Genomic DNA, 20,587 nt, shown 5'->3' on the forward strand with positions numbered 1-20,587 from the left:
TGGTTGTGGTAGGAATGAGTGTTTCCTGACCACGGTGAGCCTGAACGTGGTTTCGTGTCTGTGAGGTGGACGGGTTCTCCTTGGTGGAAGACATACCACGTCCGGGGAGGTGAAACTTACAGCGTCGCTCATTAACGTGTGATTGGAACTTTTAACTCATTTATGTGTTGTTCATAACGCCGTGCTGCTGTCTGCAGAATCATCTGGTGCTCTGCTCCATTGACTGCACCCACCTGGCACGGGAGCACCGAACTGTAGGGGCTGGAAGGGGATCTGGACATCATCCGACATAAAGGTTCTCCTTCAGCCTGGAAAATAAGGAATCACAGACTTCTGCAGAAGCTTCTTGTCCCGGGAGAGGCTGCCCAGAGTTGCTTTATGGGGCAGCAGCCTGGAAAAGTTCTTGGGGACCAAAGGAGGCCGAGTCTGCCTGCCCTGCACTTCATCAAGGGAGCAGGGAAGAAGGAGTCATCGAGGCATGGGGGCCCTCACTGCAATGTCTTTGTGGAACACGGTGAGAGATTTCAGTTGGTTTCACTTTTGGTTTGATTTTGATTTGCTGAGTTGGATGTGATGTGGGTCTCCTAGAGAGCGTAGTGTAAGATGCAAACATGCTGTGCTTCTTGGAAGCTGTTTTCTTTCCCTTGCCTCTTAAGGTAACACTGTTGTTTTTGTTGATACTTCACTTATGTTGGATTATGAGAGGTCATGGCACAACTAAATCTGAAATACAAGGAAATAACTCTTTAACATCATATAAACTTCGCATTTCTGCCTTGGATGTGTTGTGGTTTAAGGCCTAGAGAAGTGCTTGATCCTCTTTGAGTTGTTTGTTATAGGTGCAGACCAAAGCCAGCTGAGGGCAATGCTCTTGTGAGTGATGAGTGTTCTTAATTATCTCTACAAAAGGGGGCTCAGCTGCTTGGAAACAAATCTGGGCTGCTTTTGGGAAGTTGCTGGGTGCTGCTGTTGTAATAACTGGTTGGAACGAAGCAGTTTCTTGTTCATTTGCTTGGTGTGCTTACAGCACTGTTGGTTTGTGGTTTCTCATGGCCAGTTAAACATGCAACTTGTGCTGGAACGGGGGTAAGTGTGGGAGGCTACAAGCAGCCGGGTGAGGGGTACAGCAACCCGCTCAGCTCTCTGCTCCAGATTAAAAGGAGGCAGAGAATCTCAGGAAATACAGCAAATTGAAGTTATTTGGAGTTCCACAGAGCTTTTAAATGCCTTTTCTTTTTCTTTTTTAATGAGATTTCCAACTGAAGGCATCTCTTTCAAAAGGCACAGGCAGAAACGTGTCGTTTCAGTGACCCTTTATGGAATAATGCTTGGTTTTGCGTGGCACTTTATGGTGTTCCTTGAAGGGACATACACCAGGCTGCTGCCTCAGGCTGGAGAAATGGGATCTTCATAAGGTTTCTTCAATAGTTTTGACCTATAGTTTTTCTTAGCTCTGTGATATACTTCTCCTCTGGCCTCAGTTTGGTCACTGCTTGTACTGCATTGGACGGTGTTTCAAGGTCAGGGGAGATACCGTGAGCACAAAGTGCAAGCGGTACGATATTCTCACAGCCTTTGGTGCTTTGATGTAGCAAAAGAGCCAGAAATGCTGCTTTTTGATCATCTGACAGGACTAGGCAGATGGTACCTTTTTGCTGCTGTGACCTGAGGTCAGAAAATCCCAGCACATTTGTGAAGAGAGATAGCATCTCCAGTGTCCACGTACCATATGTCTATGAGAGACCTTGGTTGATTTAGAAATCAACTTGAAAGGGGACATGGAGGTCAGTACAGCTGTTAGGAGAGCTGCAAAAGATCAGTCTCGCTTAGCAGCACGAGGAAGAGTTTCCTCCTTTGTGTATGTGAAATGGTTCTTCATCACACAGGCAGGAGAAGGCTGCACCATGGGTTCTGTGTTGTCTGTCTCTGGGCCTCCTTCTAGCCTGGTACTCTAAAGTACCTACAAAGGTAGGTTATTCTTCCTTGATTTTTTGTTTTGTTTAATAGCTGAATTTTGGTTTTGAAATGCCTGTACAGTCTGACACACCGACCTTCTGACCATCTATATTTAATGGACAGAACAGTATTTCATAGTGTAGCTTTCCTGTTGTGGAAGTGGCTTTTGGTAGAGCGGCTCAGAACCTTGGTTTGGTGGTTTCAATGTGAAATTCAATGTGAAAAATTGTTCGTATTGCATTGCAGAACATGTCAGAGCTTGTACAAACTTCATATCCAGATATACAAAGAGGAACTTCCTATTGGGTCTGTATTGTGCCTTAAGAAATCTCTTAGAAGAGACTTCAGATTGAAGTTTATTTCTTTGACGCTGTTAAATATTACGTTTCAACTGTTTTGATTGTGAAAACAAATGAAAAGCTGTGGTTCCTTCCTATGGATTCAATGACCAACCCATGTATATGAGCTGTTATCAGTAGCTTGAAGACTTTGGAACATAGTTTTGCCAGCCAGGAGGACCTGCTGTGATCAAGCAGTAATACGACTTGGTATTTATTACCCTTTATCTTATGAGTGAGCACAATGCGTCTGATTCATACGCAGTATAAATTCATTAGGTAGCTAATTGCCTGTACATGGAGGTTGTTTAAATGGGATTCCTTCTGTGCTAGATCTCTGTTCTTTAGCATGCAGGTGGTTCCAGGCCTTGCCCTCATACCTTTGCATTGTTCCTATGGGTGAATGACCTGGGACAGGAAGGGGACTGCTCTACTGCTCCTGCTTTGGGCTTTCCCCTTGAAGCTGCACCATTAACATCAGCCTAATGGAAGCTCCTTTGGAAGCCTCCCTTCAGTATCTGAGTCGGTATTTCAAACTGACCAAACTTTTTTTCATTGTTAGCTTAGAGATTTGTTGGCACCCAAGCTTTAATTTCCATTTCTGTTCGGAGGGAATTATCCCCGGCTGTTGAGATCATTGCTATGTATCCATCCTTTGATGTGATTCAGTATTAATCTGGTTAATGCTGACATTGCTCCACGTGGAATGCAGATTTGTGTACTGCTTCTGCCTGCATCCCCTTCTATCATACACTGTAATTCCTGTTCAATTACCAAACACAGGCAAGTTCCACTAAGAAGCCCCTGTGCAGAACTTGATCTGGGCTTGGGATGTGTTAGGAGAGAGGCCTAAGACTTGCTAAACTGCTTTACATGCGCCGAGGTGGAAGATGAGGCAGTGGAAAGGCTAATCCTGAGCCTTGGGCAGAGCAGCCCTGCTCTGTGTGCTGATCTCTGAGGCCTTGCTGTGTGTAAGCAGCTCATCTCCTTTGTGATGAATAAGCGTCGTTTCTCATATGCCAGAGCTCCATTAAGAGATTGTGCTGGTTCTGCGTTTCGTTGTTTGCAAGTGTTAGTGGAAAGGCAGTGTGAGGAGATGAGGACAGGAGGAAGTATTAAAGCAGAGATGGGCGCTGTGAGCCATCCTCTCATTCCACGCACTTTAACATTTACCAACAAACTTCTGGGGTTTTAAGTGGAAGAGTTTAAGATTTAAACTTGAAAGTGAGGGCTCGATAGAGTCCCACAGGGGAGAGCTGGGAGCTGTATGGTGCTGTGTGGGACCTGCCCTGCACTGTGGGCAGACTATAAGGGCAGCCCTGGGAAGGCTCCCACCCAGCAGCTGTGTGTCTTGGAGCCACGTTGTTATCCTTCCATGTGCAGCAGGGCTGCCTGGTTTATGTTGAGTTCTCTCTGTGCTGTCAGCTTGTGGTGGTGACCCAATGATCTGATCAGCTGCCCACGGTCTCGGTTCTTGATGTGACCACACTGGGCTCCTGTGCAGTGAGCCCAAGTCTTTCCACTTGGATTTTTGGGATAACTGAGCTGCCATTGGGTGTGCTGGCCGCTAGGTGTCTGTTGTGAATCTTTTTCATAACATACTCTGGTTAGAGCATCCCCTGCAGTAAGGAGTGTCTGGGAATCCAGCACTGGGGGCCAAAGGGACGGCTGTGAGTTTGGGACATGGTGCCTGTCAGATCTCTTTAGTTACTTAGAGAGCTGTAATCTCCCTGAGCTCACTTGCTGGTGGAACAGGGCCAGCAGGTGATGTTTGCTTTTGCACTTAATATGAAAATCCTGCTCCCTCATCACCTCGAGCCCCATTGCAGCTCATTCTTCATCTTCTAAAAACAACAGAGAATAGTTTTCAGTGCTGTCTTCCCTTTCACTTATTGTTGCCTTCCTCATGGGATCTGATTTTCCCCTCCTCTATAGCTACACCACACAGACTCCTTCTACTTGTATATTTATTCTCTTCCATGAAATGCTGTGGTCCTCTCAGTACAGGAATTAATGCCATAAATCCTCTCGCTGCGTTGTGTCCATCATTTCTGGATGGGAGAGCTCCCCTTGGCAGTGGCTGCAGGGAATGGCAGAGAGCAGTGCTGTATCTGCAGCTATTTACACAGTTGTGTCCCAGTGCCAGAAGTGCCATCACAAAACTAATAGTGGAGTTAAACTTTCATGAAGTCCTAACAGCGCTAACCAACGAGGAGCTGTAATCCAGCAGCGCTCTGTTTTACTCTAATCACTTTTGGATGGGAGAATTTTATTACAATTCTGAAGATTTAGAGCATCAAGCGGAATAGTTTCAGCTATAAATATCTGTACTCAAATAGTTGATTATTTTTATTAGCTCTAAGCTGTCTCTGTACCCTCTGTGAATCTGACAGTAGCTAATGTTGGTTTAAAAGGTACCTCCTCATTTAGGCAGAATTATTGCAGTAGCTCTTAGAGCTGCTGTTGTCTGGTTGCACCTCCTGTTTGCAAATAGCTCTGGAAAGCTTGAATGAGAGGTATTGAGTTAATGCTGAGCTGTTAGTCCTTCTTATATGTATTCAATTTGATGGATTAGAAATGCATTCAAAATTACTTGTTGTTTAACCTTTACTGTTTGTACGGCCGATGGATTCCACCAAATATGTTTGCTATATATATTTTCTCCAAACTTCGAGTTATTGAATGAGAAATAAATGTCCTTTACTGGAAGGCAACCAGAGGGAAAGCAAAGCCATGGCTGCCATTCAGTGCCAAAGCTGCACTTCCATTGGGTTCTGTGCTTTGTCTGTCACTCTGAGCAGTGACCCCATGTCTTGGCTGCCACCTTTCACTATCAGTGATTACTGCAAGGTAGTCACACAAGAACACGTGTATTTCTCAACCCTTTGTGTTTGATATCATTGGGAATGAAAAAGCGTTGGGGAAACATGGGTCTACTGAACCTCACTGATAGGATTACTGATGCCTTTCCCATTGTTGGCTGGAGATGGGGTGTGTGCTGAGGATCAATGTGAGGACAAGGACATTGCAGGTTGTTTGCACTGTGGATGTCGTTCAGGAGCTTGTTTTGACCTGCTGCTCTGTGCTAATAAGAGCCAAGCAGAAGGTGCAGTGCTGTGGCATTGCAGCTGTGCATAAGAATGTGGGATTTCAGTATTATTAGATAGAAATAGTGGTCAGTGCTGCAGTGGTCATCAGGTCAGGATTAATAGAACTGAGGTGTTCCAGGCCCATGGAGATGTGGCACTGAGGGATGTGTTCAGTGCGTTGGGAACCTTATAGACCTTTTGATTTCACAGGAATATCTTGATCATTCTGCCATTAGCTTAAATAGCATCATGGATGTCACTGTTTTTAGGTTCCAGGTTTGGAAGGACAGCAGCTCAGATGTGGCTGAGGCTCCATCTGCTGAAGCTGTGCTTCTGGAAGCTGACAAATGTTCCCCTAAGGCAAATCAGGCCCTTTAGGGAAGGAGGCTGAGGGCTGGAGCGAATCAGACAGGCATTTTATGTTTCCATTATTAATACAGTATGTTTTACGGTTCTCAAATTGGAATTGCTAGCAGCTGGATTTTAAAAATGCACTACCACTAAAAAATTCAGGAGTAAAAGTGACCCAGCGCAAGTAACGGTGCTCCCTCCTGCCTTGAAACCAATGGGCACAGCCTCACACAGTCACACTTGGGCTGAGCTCCTCCTCCCTGCCCCACTGTGTGCAGTGCTGGGACCCCAGTAGTGTTACTGGGTCCCTGCAGTGTCCTTTGGAGAGGACTGAGCCGACAGCAAGGTGTGTTATGAGAGGTGTTGAGCGATTCCTGGCTTGTAAGGAGATTGTGATTTATTTCATGTGAATACAGACATGCAGCAACGTTACAATAATTATTAATGGTGGATACGGAGCTGAAGTGCTTGTAAGCAGGCTCCATTTAGCCAGGGGCTTGTTGGGGTTGCAAGGCAATAAAAGCAGATAAGGCAGGAGAGGAGGTGAGGGTTCTTGTGCTGTTTCCTGCTGCACCACAGCCCCTGGGATGCTGAAAAACCCCCATGTACATCTCATTGTGCAACTAAATACATGGAGACATTCAAGGTCAGGCTGGACGGTGCTCTGAGCACCTGATGGAGCTGTGGGTGCCCCTGTTCCTTGCACAGGTTGGACCTTTAAAGGCCTCTTCCAACTCAAACAATTCTTTGATTCAATGAAGTTGCATCTCCTTGCTCTGTTAGATGCTCTCTGCAGCTTGACTGGTCGCTTTGTGTTCTATCAGACTATGGAAATCCTGCTGTTGAGCTGAAGGAACTGAAATTGTTGTTTAGAAAAGCAAATAGTTATTTGGAGCTGCCTGCTAGGAAAGCTGTTGGCCTGAGCTTGTGGGTGAGCTGCCAAAGATTTAAGAAAGAGAAATTGGATTTTATCCTCTTTATTTTTTTTTCTTTCTGTTTTTAAGATGGTCAAAGCTGGCATGAAGAATGGGAGCTTTCTAAGAGGGGTTTTGTCTGCCCTAAGTAGCAAAAAAGAGCAAGCCTAATCCCGTTTTTCTTCTCAGGTCACCTTTTAAGCTCTGGGCTCCATTAGCTTGCTCTTGAAAATAGTATTTCCTTCTTTCTGCCTCTTGCTGTACAAGGAAGGAGATGTCTTGCCCACTCAATTTGCTGTTTCGACAACTTCTTACCCTCGTTTTGCACCCTGTTCCCTCCTCCTGTGCTTTGGGAAGGTGACATTTGGGGATGGCTGTGCCCGGCAGTCCATGGGTACAGGGATGTTCCCACTGGGTCCTGAGCTGTGCCAGCATCCAGGCAGCATTGCTGCTGCCTCTCATTGCTGCTGCCTCTCATTGCTGCTGCCTCTCATTGCTGCTGCCTCTCATTGCTGCTGCCTCTCATTGCTGCTGCCTCTCATTGCTGCTGCCTCTCATTGCTGCTGCCTCTCATTGCTGCTGCCTCTCATTGCTGCTGCCTCTCATTGCTGCTGCCTCTCATTGCTGCTGCCTCTCATTGCTGCTGCCTCTCATTGCTGCTGCCTCTCATTGCTGCTGCCTCTCATTGCTGCTGCCTCTCATTGCTGCTGCCTCTCATTGCTGCTGCCTCTCATTGCTGCTGCCTCTCATTGCTGCTGCCTCTCATTGCTGCTGCCTCTCATTGCTGCTGCCTCTCATTGCTGCTGCCTCTCATTGCTGCTGCCTCTCATTGCTGCTGCCTCTCATTGCTGCTGCCTCTCATTGCTGCTGCCTCTCATTGCTGCTGCCTCTCATTGCTGCTGCCTCTCATTGCTGCTGCCTCTCATTGCTGCTGCCTCTCATTGCTGCTGCTGCACAGAGGCCATCTTTGCTTCTGCCATCCTTTGGGCTTTGAGATTTTGGTATCTTTTCCCTTCATGTCAGGGGACGTTTTATCATCCTCCTCTTTCCCATTCTGAGCAATTACCATTTATTTTATCTTCAAGCAGCAGCCTGTGGCAATAAATTTGAGGAAATTCCTTCCCTCCCTGTATTAAGCCCTACATAATGGCTTCCTCTACTCGCTCATACGTTCATTAAGAAGAATTAAATGAGTGCTGGCGGCCATTAGCAGAGCATTTAATAACCTCTCCGAGGGAAGGTGCAGCAGATCGGAATAAATGAACGGGAGTGAAAACAAATGAAATAACTCTACAGAAAACGCTCAGCTAATTTGTTCTAAAAGGAAAAAAAAGAAGAGTGAGTTACATGAACAGAGCGTTTTTTACAAGTGCCACTTGGAGATGGTCCCCAGTGCTGAGCTCTGCAGGTTGTCACAGTGTGCCTTGGCTGTGGGGTCTCTGGGAGGCTTTTTTAGGGTGAAAAAGGGCATTTTGGAGTGTCCTGCCCTCTTCTGTGTCTGCTGGTGGCTCCTGGTGGCAGGCTGTGCCATTCCTTGTGTCCTGATGGAGAACAACCAGAGGCTTATGGTGATGCCAGCTGCTGTTTCACCATTCCATTTGTAAAGGTGAGCTTCAAAGAACCCGCAGTGTGCACAGGTGGGATTTCCCATATGAGGGTAAGTGCAGTCAGCCTTGCTCAGTAACCTTCAGGGCTCGAGGACCTGGTAGCACTGCAGGATCTGAGCACACTGCTTGATTCTCAATCTCGATCAGCAGTTGAAAAACAGATTATAGTAAACAGCAAGTCTGAAAACTTTACATAGCAAGTGTTTGTGGCTGCTGTTTAGTAAAGGAAATACTGTCTGTGTTAATGCCATTCCACCATCCCCTGTTGCAGAGGTGAAAATGCTTCTGTTTAGAAGTCACCCAGGTGCTGCAGGTGGCAGGTTTTGGTTGAGATCTCATGGTTGTTTTCACTTCATTTTCGCTGCAGTCATTTCTGCTCTCACTGGAGGAGCTCAGCGAGTTGAGGACAATGCCAATAATTGCTGGTATTGAAGCGAAGATGCAGTTTAACAGTTTTACCTGGATCACTGATTGATATTTTAATTTGTTTCTGGCAGGTGAGAGATAATGAGAATCAGCTTCCTCGTTTTGTTCACTAACTACATAGGCTTCCTATTGTAAATTATTCATTATATTTAAAGAATCAACAGTATGTGAAAAGAGCTAATCTGCACCAATCTGATACGCTGCTAACACGCCCTGAATGTCTTATTCTAGTCCCTGTGCCAGGTATGAATTCAGTTAATAGCTTTCAGGTGCGTTGCAAATAACATGAGAGTATTGGTATGGATGTTTGTTTGTAACGAACAAATACGTGTACAAACGTGGATGTTTGCATTGCTTTTTAAATGGCCTGAATCCCCTTTCACTGATGGAGGAAGGATTGGGAGGAGAAGGATGTTGCTTGAGCTGATGGGTTTGGGATCTGTCTGATGTTGTGGGCAATGAAGTGTTAGAGCAGCAGGCTGCAGCATAGCAGAGCAGGGCTGAACTGCTGCTGGTGAGCTAAGGTATTATTTGGGGTCTCTCCCCTGCTAGTTAGTAGCAGTGTTGGCAGTGGATACTGTTTTCTTGCCTGCCTGCAGTATTTTGTGGGTGGGCCCGAGCTTCCGAATGCAAGCAATAAAAGCTGCGTTTTTAATAAAAGGGATATTAAAACCAAATAAAGAACAGCCTTGCTTCAGCATTTCCCTTTTTATTTGCCCCGTAATTTTCACTGTGGCTTGAGCTGGAAGTACTGGAGTTGGTTTTGCTCCTCTTTAGTTATGCTGGAAGCTTTTGTCCCGCGTTTGAGACACTCGGTTCAGGGGACGATGTAAATTGCAAATGCTTGCCCTCATGTTAATAAAAGCTAAAAATTGTAATAATATCTTTATTGGTTTGAAACAATTCCCTGGCCCTTTCCTCCTCCCCAGTAATGTAAGCCATTCAGCACGCTGACATTTGATCTGGAGCTGCGGCAGCGTGGAGGCGAGCAGCAGCTTGCTAATGGATTTCTGATTGTTCTCCTGGTCCATTCCCATCTTGATGAATGGTGCAGTCGGCTCATGCAGTCTGGGGAACTGATAAAAAACACTTTGCCCTCATGTTATTACGTTTCTCCAGGAGAGTAGAAAAGCAGATTTCCTTCGCTGTCCCGATGGCTTGCTATCCTGCTCAATTAGAGAGGGGTATAAAGAAGCAGCCTCCCTATTTGAGGCTGAAATTGGTTTTACGGCTTATATTGGGTCTGTCTTTGGTGGCTGGTGTGGAATCCCTGCTTGCTCAGCTTGCTAACACTGCTTTCCCTTGAATGCTGCTGCTGTTTTATGGCTGCTGGTGTGGGGCACAGAGCATGTTTGGGAGCAGGGTGGCTGCCTCCAATGCAAAAGCCCCTTTTGTGTCACACCTCTACATGTTAGGGTAACATGGAGCTGTTATGCAAGGATCTGTTAATGTATTAGTTTAGGAAATAGGTTTTTATGGGTTTAGGATGCCTGTCATAAGACTTGGGGGTGCTAATGGGAAAATCCAGGATCATAATTTTGTTGCAGTTGTTGTAGGATAACAAACATCTTGACAGTAAAATAAGGACAGTTGGTTAACATGTTTTTTCTTTACTTGATAATGGCGTTTTTACCCTGATCACCATCCCTAACAACTTTATCCAGCTCTTGCATTCCCTTGATGAATTAACCTCATCCCCAGGATGCTGTGAGCTGTGAAAGTGAATTTCAGGCTTTGCAATTAAGGTATCTTGAGTTGTTTCTGATTTGTCAGCATGACTAATGAGAAGGGCTGTGTTGCAGCTCCCTCCATAGCTGCACAACTGAACGTGAGGGGATTTCAGGGGAAAGACTTAGAGCACCCTGATAGCTGTGGCAGGGACAGCACAGCAGGGCATGTGGCATCCAGGAGGAGGTTCCTGGGTTGCATTGGTGATAACTTCCTTCTCTGTGTGATAGAAGAGCCAACAAAGAGAGGTGTTCTGCTGGACCTTGTACCTGTACTGAGGAGATTGTTGGGAAATGGGAAAGTTGGAGGCAGCCCTGGTTGCAATAAAGATGGGATGGTGGAGTTCAGCATCCTTAGGGCAGGGAAAAGGGTGAAAGGCAAGACTGTAGGCCTGGAGTTTCCAAGGATGTGCATGGAAATGTCTTGTAGCATAATGCCCCAGAGGGAGGGGGAGCTCCTGAGAGCTGGTTAATGCTCAGGGAACACCTCCATCAAGCTCAGGAGTGGGCTGTTCCTAAATGCAGTGAGTGGATGGGAGAGAAAGGAGCTCCTGACCACAAAGAGGAGGTGTGCGAGGAACCTGGGAGGAGCAGAGAGACGTTGTCCAAGCACACAGCGCTAGGCTGATGTAGCTGACAAGTTCAGGCTGTGCCTTTCTTTCCATGACAGTCTCATTATATTCCACAGCTACCTCTGTTGGCGTTGTTCAGATAAACAGTATTAACTTGCATTAAACCCAAAGCCTGCATGCATAAACTTTGCTGTCTTTCTGTTCCACAGATAAATGGGATTGAGGTTGAGTCATCTCCATGCAGGCAGTTGCCTCTAGGGAGTGCCAATGTGCAGTGGAGGATCCGGCTGAGCTCAGTAGCTTTTCAGCAGCAATATTTATGGGGCTCATCTTCTCATGAGAAGAGCAGTGTTAACTCAGCAGATGCTGCCATTTGGTGGGACTGGAAGGCAACGCTCCTGTCGTTGTAAGAAGCTTTTAGGCAATCTCTTCATCTCACCTTATAAAGGAGAAGGCCTGTTTATCTTGCTGCTCATCGCCCGCTCTTACCAGGATTCTCATTGTGCTCAGTTTTCCTATTCTCACCATCTTTCTGTCTCTGGTCACATCAGAAAATGCAAGCACGACTTGCCCAAATCCAGCATGGCCAACAGATCGCTTCCAAAGGCCTCCAGTGTGAGACTCATCACAAGGTAGCTGGGTTGGGAGGTGACATGTGACAGTGTGACAACCTCATCCCAGCTGGGGTTCTCTGTGCTTTTTTGTTTGGTTCCTGACAGCAGCCAGTTGAGTTTTTCAGCTGTAACAATTATACCCCTGGCTTGAGGACGGGGTAATTCTAGATGTCTCTGCGGGCTTCCATTATATATCTTCATGTATAGTGCAAAACATGTAAAGAAATGTTATTCCTTTTCCTGTATGTCCATAACACGTGGCTTAGTAACTGCTTGTGGGCCTCGTCTACTGTCTGAATTAGAGCCATTTGATATTTGCCTTTATTAGAGCAGGTGCCAGCAATATGCCACATTCAGATGTTTCCAAACTTTCCCCACGGCATCTCATAGAGCAAATAACCGCAGTGCCAGAACCAGCAGGAATCCTTCTTATCATACATGGGCTTTTCATTGGTTACAGCCCTGCAGAAGGGCAGCATTCAGGCACACATCTCTCCGTGCTCCCTGGGATGGGCTGTCAGCATTAGGCCTCCAGCAGTCCCGTTTATCTACGTGTGCCTATGGAGAAGTTGAGGCTCAGCAGGTCAGTTTCTGCCTTTGTTCACCGCTAAGCAATTAGAAAATGATTTATGTCTTTGTTTCTGCTTTCAAATCCCTTCAGAAAATGATGGTATATTCTTAACCTAAGAGTTATGATATTGAGACGTCGGCATAAGGCAGAAGCTGTTCCTCATCTGCGTCAGCGCTGTCTTCAGTGCTGGGGCACTCTGCTGCCCGCTGGGCCCTGTGGCTGTTACTTAATTTTAAGTGAATAATGAATTTCCCCATTCAGGCAGAGCTAGGTAAGTGGTACAGTGATGTACGTGCTCGATCCTTGCCTGGGAGCAGCGATGTGACTGAAAATCAAATGCGCTGCTCAGGCCTTGGCCTCATTAATGCTGGAGGGCCCATCTGCCCCCTGCTACCAGGTAGTTGGGATTCTATATAACCCCATCAACGTTTGTGTTGTGGGCATGGAATTAGTGCCTGGCTTTATTGATTAGTTAATAGCTTGGTCCTCTGCTGGTGTACCTGCTGGAGATTAATTAAAAAAAGGAATGGGTGATGCCGTGACCTTGTTGTTAATCTGAATGTGACTGGGCAGAAGTGAGCTGTGCACTGACGTTGGTTTACAGCCTCCTTTAGATTCCCTTCCCTCTGCCCACTGGTCTGCGCCTGGCATTTCTTCCCAGCTCGACATAAATATTTGGCTAAGGCTAAAAGGATGAACAGAATTGCACGCTATCAGCAGAATTAGAGGAAAAGTACTTCTGCCAATCACATCACGCACTGGGCACAGCACAGACTCTCCTTAATGCATCTCATTGTGCTTGGCGTATGCTAAGCAGGATGAAGCAGCAGTGGGTGCAGGTCATCGCCCACGGTGCAGTTCCCAGGCCCGGGGAGAGCCCTGGTGCAGGCACTGAGGGCTGCAATGAGCTGCTCATGGTGGTGCTGGAGCTGCACCGTGACCCCAGTGCGTTCCTGGGCTCATTCCTGGCATAGCTCTGCTGTCCGCCGCCCCTGGCCTGGCTGCTGCTGCATGAAGGCTTTGGGCTGGTGTAACCTCACTGTGTGAAGGTGTTTGTCCTTGCATAGCAACCTCTTCCAAAGTAATTTAAGCTAAAGAGAAATAGAAATCAATAACGCTGGAGTAAGTGTCAGATAATGGGATCTGCGTCTCCGTGTGATCTTGGGGTTGCAGTGAAATGCTGAACGGGTCAGACCTCTTGCTGTGGGTTGTCTTCCAGGGTGATGATGGGTCTGAGAACAGCTGTTTGTGCAAGGCGTAATTAAAGTTTAATTGGGGATGTCCATTATTAGGAGGTCAGGACACCAGGAGAAAGTTCTGAATAGGAGAATTTAAAGAAGAAATGGCAGCTGAGATGATGTGGGTGTGAGGCAGGAGAGGGAGGATGGCTGAGGATGTGCTCTGGAGCCATAGGGCACTGGGAGAGGGTGGGCTTATAGGATTGGAGCTTGGGAGTACATAAATACAGCATGAATTCCTCTAGGGCAGAAAAGGAGAGGAGCTGAGGAACATCAGGGCATGAATATGGGAAGCCAGCAAGCAAAAGGATGAGGTTTTGACGTGGCAGAAGTGTAAGTGCAGATGGCAGGTGGAGCAATGGTGTGTCAGGGAGAGGTGTTTGGAGGATGTGTGTTAGCACTTGTGCCCCCAACAAGTGTCAGTGAGTGCTGGATTACAGCAAAATGCCTTTTCTCCAGAGTATCGTTCATTTCTAAGTGTCAATGCTGTGTTTACAGCCTTTGCTTTTGTCATGTCGAGGTTTCATGGGGCTTTATGTCGAGCATGTTTGTGGTGGCTCAGGGGTGGTAAATTGCTCTTTCAGTTGTTGTGTTCTGCTTGGCAAGAGCAAAACAGCAAAACCCCACAGATCAGGGCCCCCTCCAACCAGTCCAAAGGCTCTTCTGAGCTCTGTTCTTCCTGCTGGAACTGAAGGCTGGGGAATGCTCAGTGCTCCATCCCTTATCTTCCCTGTGGCTTTGCAGGAGCCAAGGCATTGAGAAGTGCAGTGCCTTGGCCTTGGCTGCATGGGAAGTCCATACTGGGGCTGACTGTAGGCTGGTGGTCATAGAGGCATTAAGGATGGCAATGAGCTTCCTCTCTGGGTGACCCCAGTGGGTCCTCAGACCCCTGCACATCACTCAGCCCAACTGGGAAACCCAAGGCAGCAGCAGAAGCTTTGCTGGGAGCCAGGAGCCTGCAGCCACTGAGTTACTGTAGGGAATGGGGAAACAAAGTCAATCATGAATTAGCATCAGGGAGGGAGTGCGCGGATTGTTTTGTGGAATTATTTTCTCCTTAAACATCCCAAACTACGTTAATGGGGCTGAGTTTGCATGGGGGTAAAGTGATTTGTGCCATCCTACCCTCCAGCAAAGAGGAAAAAAATAGATGTAGTCGCAGTTTTCCTTTTTGTCAGCCTGCTTACGGAGCCCGTGGAAATGGAGTTAATCAATATTTCTATTAGACACGCGCTCGGGCCTCATGCCACAAGCACTCATTTTTAAACCCTTCAATCTCGTATCATTTATGGAGATTGTATTGTCAGAAATAGCGCCGTAAATAATTTATTTTGCTGCCAGAGCTTTTCTAAAGGTCTCTGGGCGCGACACAAGATTTCCTCCAGGAGCTGTAAAGCTTCCAGCTCCGTTTGCTATGGCAAAGGGATTTTTTTTAGAGAGAGAGAGACGAGGAGGCTGGTGGAAATGATTGGTTATTTCAGGAGTGGCTGGCAGCTGTTTCCTTCGCGTTGCTATTGTAATCTAGAGCAGAGCAATTAGTAAGTGAAATTATTCCCATGTTCCACGGTCTGTGCGGAACAAGAGGAGGTTCCCAGCACACACAGCTGCCTGCAGCCTGGGCTCTGACAGTCTGGGATGTGCCCTGTGTGCTTGCTTGGGGCAAATATATACAGGGATCCTGCTTCTCTGAGGGCGCTGCTGCAAGGGGCACTGTGGGCATCCCAATAGTTGATGTCCTTTGTGGTCACTACTGTGTCCTTGGGAGGCACTGTGGGAGCTGCCATAGGTGATGTCCTTTGGGGGCACTGATGGAGCTCTTCCCATCATGGTGTGCAGCTTCTCAAAGGCTGGCAATTTTGCTGATTGAGGAGAGAACCTTATAGAGCTAAATAGACACCGGCTGTGGACTGGGAGGCAGGTAAGAAAGTCACTATTTCCAATTGACTCCTCCAAGTTCCAGCTGGTCAGCAGCAGACCTGACCCACACGGGTTGGCTGTGACTGTCATCGATCCTACTGACTCCTTGAAATATCCCTCCCCTTCAGTTACACACAGAGAAATCAACAGTGTCAAATACATTAAATCTATAAAGAATCAAAGAGAGAAACTCTGCAGCACCAGCTCTGTTGTTGCATTGCAGATGGCAGTTTCCAGGTATGGGATGTAACCCACACATATGTGTTCGCACAGCAGCTGGGGAACCCAGCCCTGGAGGGGATGCTGGTGCATCAGAACAAACAAACACAACGCATGGTTTTGGATGGAAAACACTGTGTTTTGACTCGTGCGATACGTTAAAGCAGGAGGCTGGGACTCCTTGCAATAAGCTGCATCCTCCCTTTGCTCCTCCTGCACGCATCTGGCTGCTGTTTCATAGGAAACACTGCCTTCAGACTTTGTTGTCAACAATTCTCCTGCTTCTAATGTAAGGATCAGAACCTGAATTTATCAGTTTATATGCTGAAAGAACAGCCCTCCCAGGAGCTGAAGTTTCCTCCTCAAGGGATATTTTCCTTCACTCAGTTTTGCTGCATTCCAGATCCAGCAGCCGTTCATAGCACTGCCGCGTGGTGACAGCCTTACCAAGTAAACCACTGCTGGCAGGAGGGCTTGGGCTCACTGCCTGCACTGTGCTCTCCTCTGCAAACCTCCATGTAGGCAGGGAGTTGTTTCTAAGCACTTTGTTTCTGCCTTCCAGCTGTAAATAGGCAGTTCATTTTGCCAGCTTGCTCTGAGTGTCACATCGTCAGCTCCCCGTAAATCACCGCCTGGGACATCGGGTGCTGGTGGAACTGCTTTGTGGAGTAACAAAAGGAGCTCATGACAGCTTCTTGCTGCTGGAGCGTTGCTCAGAGGGGCTGTCACCTGGGGGGACACCTACCCACAGATTCTCAGCCTCCCACAGGCAGCTCCTGTGCCATTCCCTGCTCCCTGCGGAGATGTGCACAAAGGCACTCCAGGTGTCAGGTAGGTGTCACTGATCCTGTTTTGGCAGCGAGCTCATGAGCTGACTGTTTTCCAAATGAAGAAAATTAATTTAAGCAGGTTTCCTGTGGGCCACCTCTCTGTCCATCAGGCAGCTGCTCTGTACCTAATGACATGTGAGAAGCAGCAGCATAGCACCCATGTTTCTTGTGCTGGCACAGCAGCTGGGCTTGGACCATGCCTGCCTGCTGCTGGGCTCTGTGGCTCTCCCATCTCCCATCTCATATCTCCTTCCCTGCCCTCCCCAGCCACTCATACAGCTCTTGCTGGTACTTCAGAGCTTTCTGTTCACAGCCTGATTTCAGTTTCCTGGCACAGCACAGAGCTGATATTCTCTGTGTTCTCCATCTAAAGTTAAAAGAATAAAAAAGGATGAGAACTCTGTATCTTTGAAACGCTATGCTGGCCGTTATCTGGGCTTCAAACATGTACAGCAAGTACAATTACTCTGTCAAAGACCGATTTCTGTCTGAGTTGCGGAGGTGCTGCAGTCCCACTTTGTAGTCCTTCTTTTCCATTTACCCACTGTGATCAAGGGAAGCTGATGCTAATGTCTGAATGAATCGCTCTGTGCTCACAAAAGCTCCATCTCGCAATGCATCCATTGCCTTGGGCAACTTGCATCTGGAGAAGAGGATGACCACTGCCATGTTTGTGCTGGGATTTATTTTGACCACCAAAATTGCATGCATTTAAATCTTCGACATGACTTCTGTTTATTGCACGTTTAATCCTTTAATTCCACTGTATTTTATCTTCCATTTTCACTCAACACCAGCAAAACTCTCCCAGAATGTCAGAGCAGAAGAAACAAAACCCGAGCAGCTTGTTCTTTTTTGTGTTCCTGCACAGCAACACGCTGGCTTTTGAAACATTTATGAACCCGTCTTGTATTGAGTTATTCTAGTGGATTTTGTGCTGCTGGTACCAGGAGACCCTTTGTGGGAGATACAGACCTGGAGCAAATGGGCAATCTGAAGAATTCGGGATCAATGTGCTGGTTTTGTGAAGTCTTGTGAGCTACAAACAGCGTGATAATTTGTGTTATGTTCAATTCATTGCAGAGCCGCACAGCGCGTGATGAAGGCAAAACACTGCTGCTTTTTGTTTTTGTAATATGCAGCAGTATCCCAGGGCTGTAGGGAGCACAAGAAGAATACCAAGCATAGAGCAGAGCTTCCTTTGGAATCATCCAGTTGAACAGGTCTGTTGGAGACAACAGATGCTGATGTAGCACCTGCTCATGCAAGACTTAAAGTACAGATATGACACTGGCTGGTCTTCTGAGCCCACATAGGGAAGGATAACAGGATGCCTTTTTTTTTTGCATTCTTCTTTTTTGTTGCATTTCCTGAGACACCGCTGGGCCTGTTGTGCAGCAATGGGCAGTTCAGCTGGCTGTGGCCATGCTGCTGATGTTGCCTGGCACGAGCAGCTGCCAGGTGAGTGGATGTCGAGCTGCAGTTGTGGAGGGAGTGGAAATAATGTGGCCTGAGACATGTGTATGTAATTTGTTCAGATGATTCAAGTGAGAGCCATGGCAACTGAAATAAACAGAGGAAAAGATACTGGAAAACCGGCAGCAGCTTCTTTTTAATGGCACGGCCCTTATTGCAGACAGCTCAGATGTTTACTATGAGAGCTCCGTCCCCTTGCGTCTTCCTCCCACCGCCCCCATCGTTTTGCATGCACTGAGTCATGAGATCCGATGGCTTCTTGGGTAAAGCACTGCAGGCCAAATTCCACAGCTTCTACTGGAGCAAAAAAGCCATTGACTGTCTTCAGATCTGGATTGCAGAATTCCTCTCCCTTTTTTCATGGAATCATGGGTCGGAAGGGACCTTAAAAATCACTCTGTTCCAACCACCCCTGGCAAATCAGGCTGCCCAGGGCCCCATCCAGCCTGTCCTTGGATATCTCCAGGGATGGGGCACCCACAACTTCTCAGGGCAGCAGTGCCAGGGCCTCACCGCCCTTTAATTGGCCTTAGATAAAATAATAATAATCAAAGCACATCGTACTGGGGTTTCTTATGGCTCAAATGTACTTTCCACAAGCATCACTGGTTTTGGGCTAGGTGGGAAGGCTGAGCATGAGACAAGCTTCTGCTTAAGATGAAGCTGTTGGGCAGCTGTCAAGGTCATGTCTGACATGGGAAGAGTAGAATGAAGAAGGCCACTGCCATGCTTTGAATGTGAAGGTAAATATTGGCTGCTGTATGGCTGTAAAATAACCAACGCTTCTGCCCAGAGAGGTGGAGGAATCCCCATCCCAAAGGGAGTTCTAGAACCACAGGGATGTGGTACTGGGGGACATGGCAGTGGGGTGTGCTGGGGTTGGGGCTGGGGATCTGAGAGGGCTTTTCCATTGGGGTTGTGTAATGTGTGCAGTTGGGTGCACTCATCCCAAATCCCACCCCCGGGGGGATGTGCTGGTGACTCACCTCCTTGACTCATAATTCCTGACACTTTGCTAATCGCTCTTCTCCCTGCCTCCTTGCTTCCTGGGCTTCAAATCCACTCCAATGGGAAGGAGCCTGCTTGCAAGCAGTCCCAAAACTGGCTGCTTTCCTACAGCAATGCGTTCAGCCCACTGCAGGGTTGTGTCTTCATGGCCCCTTGCTTATTTTCTCTGTCACTTTAGAAGTGATGAGTTTGGTATAAAAGCCCCAGTGTCCATACAGAGGATGCTAATGATGTGCTGCTATAGGCTTTTAACTTTTTCTCTATGACTGACAATACGGATTAAAGCTCATTTTGCAGATAACCCCTCAGTCATCGTAGTGACCTCTTGGTCCACAAACCAGCGAAGCCTCCCTCTGTTGCTTGCTGTAAGGAGTGAAGTACAAGCAGGTTTGTGTCAGACATTCATCTTGCTTGACCTGGCTTGAGGAGGGGCAAGAAGGCTGTGTAGGAAGGACATGTTCATCTGGAAGTTTTGATTAGCAGCGTTAGTGCTGCTGACTAAATGAGGCATTCTTCATCCTTCTCTGATTCTTTTTGTTTTCCACTTCACTGTTCAGTTTTACATCTTCTCGTCACTCCCAGCTCTCTTGTCGCAGTGTCATCTCACAGAGCAGACAGATGTGGGAAGCTACAAACAGAAAGAATGTTTCAGCTGCCTTTGCTATCAGACAGCAAAGCCAAGTCAGGAGCCCAGGGTTTGTTTTGCTGTTGTTACCATCCTGGTAAGGAGCACAGATACAGGACAATATACTGATGATACAGTATACAGTAGTAGATACTGATGCTGGTACAGTACTGGGTCTGTCTTGTGTGCAGCCATCAGAGGAGCAAGAAAAGCTGAGTGAAGGGATTCAGAAGGAATCGGGAATTTGATCCAGACATGGAAGAAACCTTCCCAGTCTCATGTTTTCACCTTTCCACTCTGTGGCTGCTGAGGTCTTTGTGTAGTATCTACCTGTTGGCACTAATGCACCCAGAACATCTCTTTAACTTCCCAGGTTTGCTGCAGGTAGAACCAAGGAACTGGGGGCCAATATGGAGAAGCTGGGGCAGATGTTGTGTTTTGGGTTCTTCAAGAGCCCGGGAGTGGAGATGGATACCCCGAGGGGACAGCAAGGTGATACAGGCAGTGCTGAGCTGGCCGGGCTGCAGGAGAGGCGGGCCAGCCCTGCTGGGTGTGCAGTCAGCAGGGAACTATTTTCCACTGGATCTCAGGGTGGAAACTTGAGCATTCCTAGAAGTATTGCCTAGGAATGACAGTACTGGTGATTAACACATTTCCAATCAGAAAAGAAACTGAAGCTTGCTCCCTGCTTCGCAGGAATGATGGCTGCACAGTGAGAACACCTGATTTATAGGGATCTTTAGTGGTCATTTTGTGACTGGAAACGCTTGGAGCCTGTTTTGAAGCTGTGCAGAAGAGCATGCTTGCGTCATCCTGAAAATGCAGTGAGTCAGTGGGGTCCTGAGGGAGCTGTAACGGCTCAAACAGAAACTTGGAAGAGGAAACGGGGATAGATTTAAAGTTGCAGCATTGGTGGCTGCTGCTTGGTTTGGGGATGTTCAGAGCGCATGGAAGGCGCTGGTGGTGAAGGGGTTTGTGGAGGGCTTTGCTGCTGTAAATACAAGTGAAGCTTTATAGCAGTGATCCACCCGGGGCAGGGTGTGGAGCTGGAGGAGGGCGTTCAGTTAGCTCTGCTTGCCGTTATACTCAGAATTTTGGTATTCAGGGAA

The 20,587-nt window shown here is 47.3% G+C and overlaps 1 protein-coding gene across 1 annotated transcript in view; it reads left to right on the forward strand.

The window, feature by feature from the left end:
* Positions 1-378: 378 nt before the first annotated feature.
* ABL1 (ABL proto-oncogene 1, non-receptor tyrosine kinase) overlaps positions 379-20,587 on the forward strand; it is a 57,449-nt gene continuing 37,240 nt past the window's right edge. Inside the window, exon 1 of the mRNA XM_015879259.2 lies at positions 379-514. Within this exon, the coding sequence (XP_015734745.1) occupies positions 379-514 (136 nt within the window). The remainder of the gene's footprint in view (positions 515-20,587) is intronic.

This window comes from Coturnix japonica, chromosome 17, assembly GCF_001577835.2.
Source record: "Coturnix japonica isolate 7356 chromosome 17, Coturnix japonica 2.1, whole genome shotgun sequence".
Classification (NCBI taxonomy): domain Eukaryota; kingdom Metazoa; phylum Chordata; class Aves; order Galliformes; family Phasianidae; genus Coturnix; species Coturnix japonica.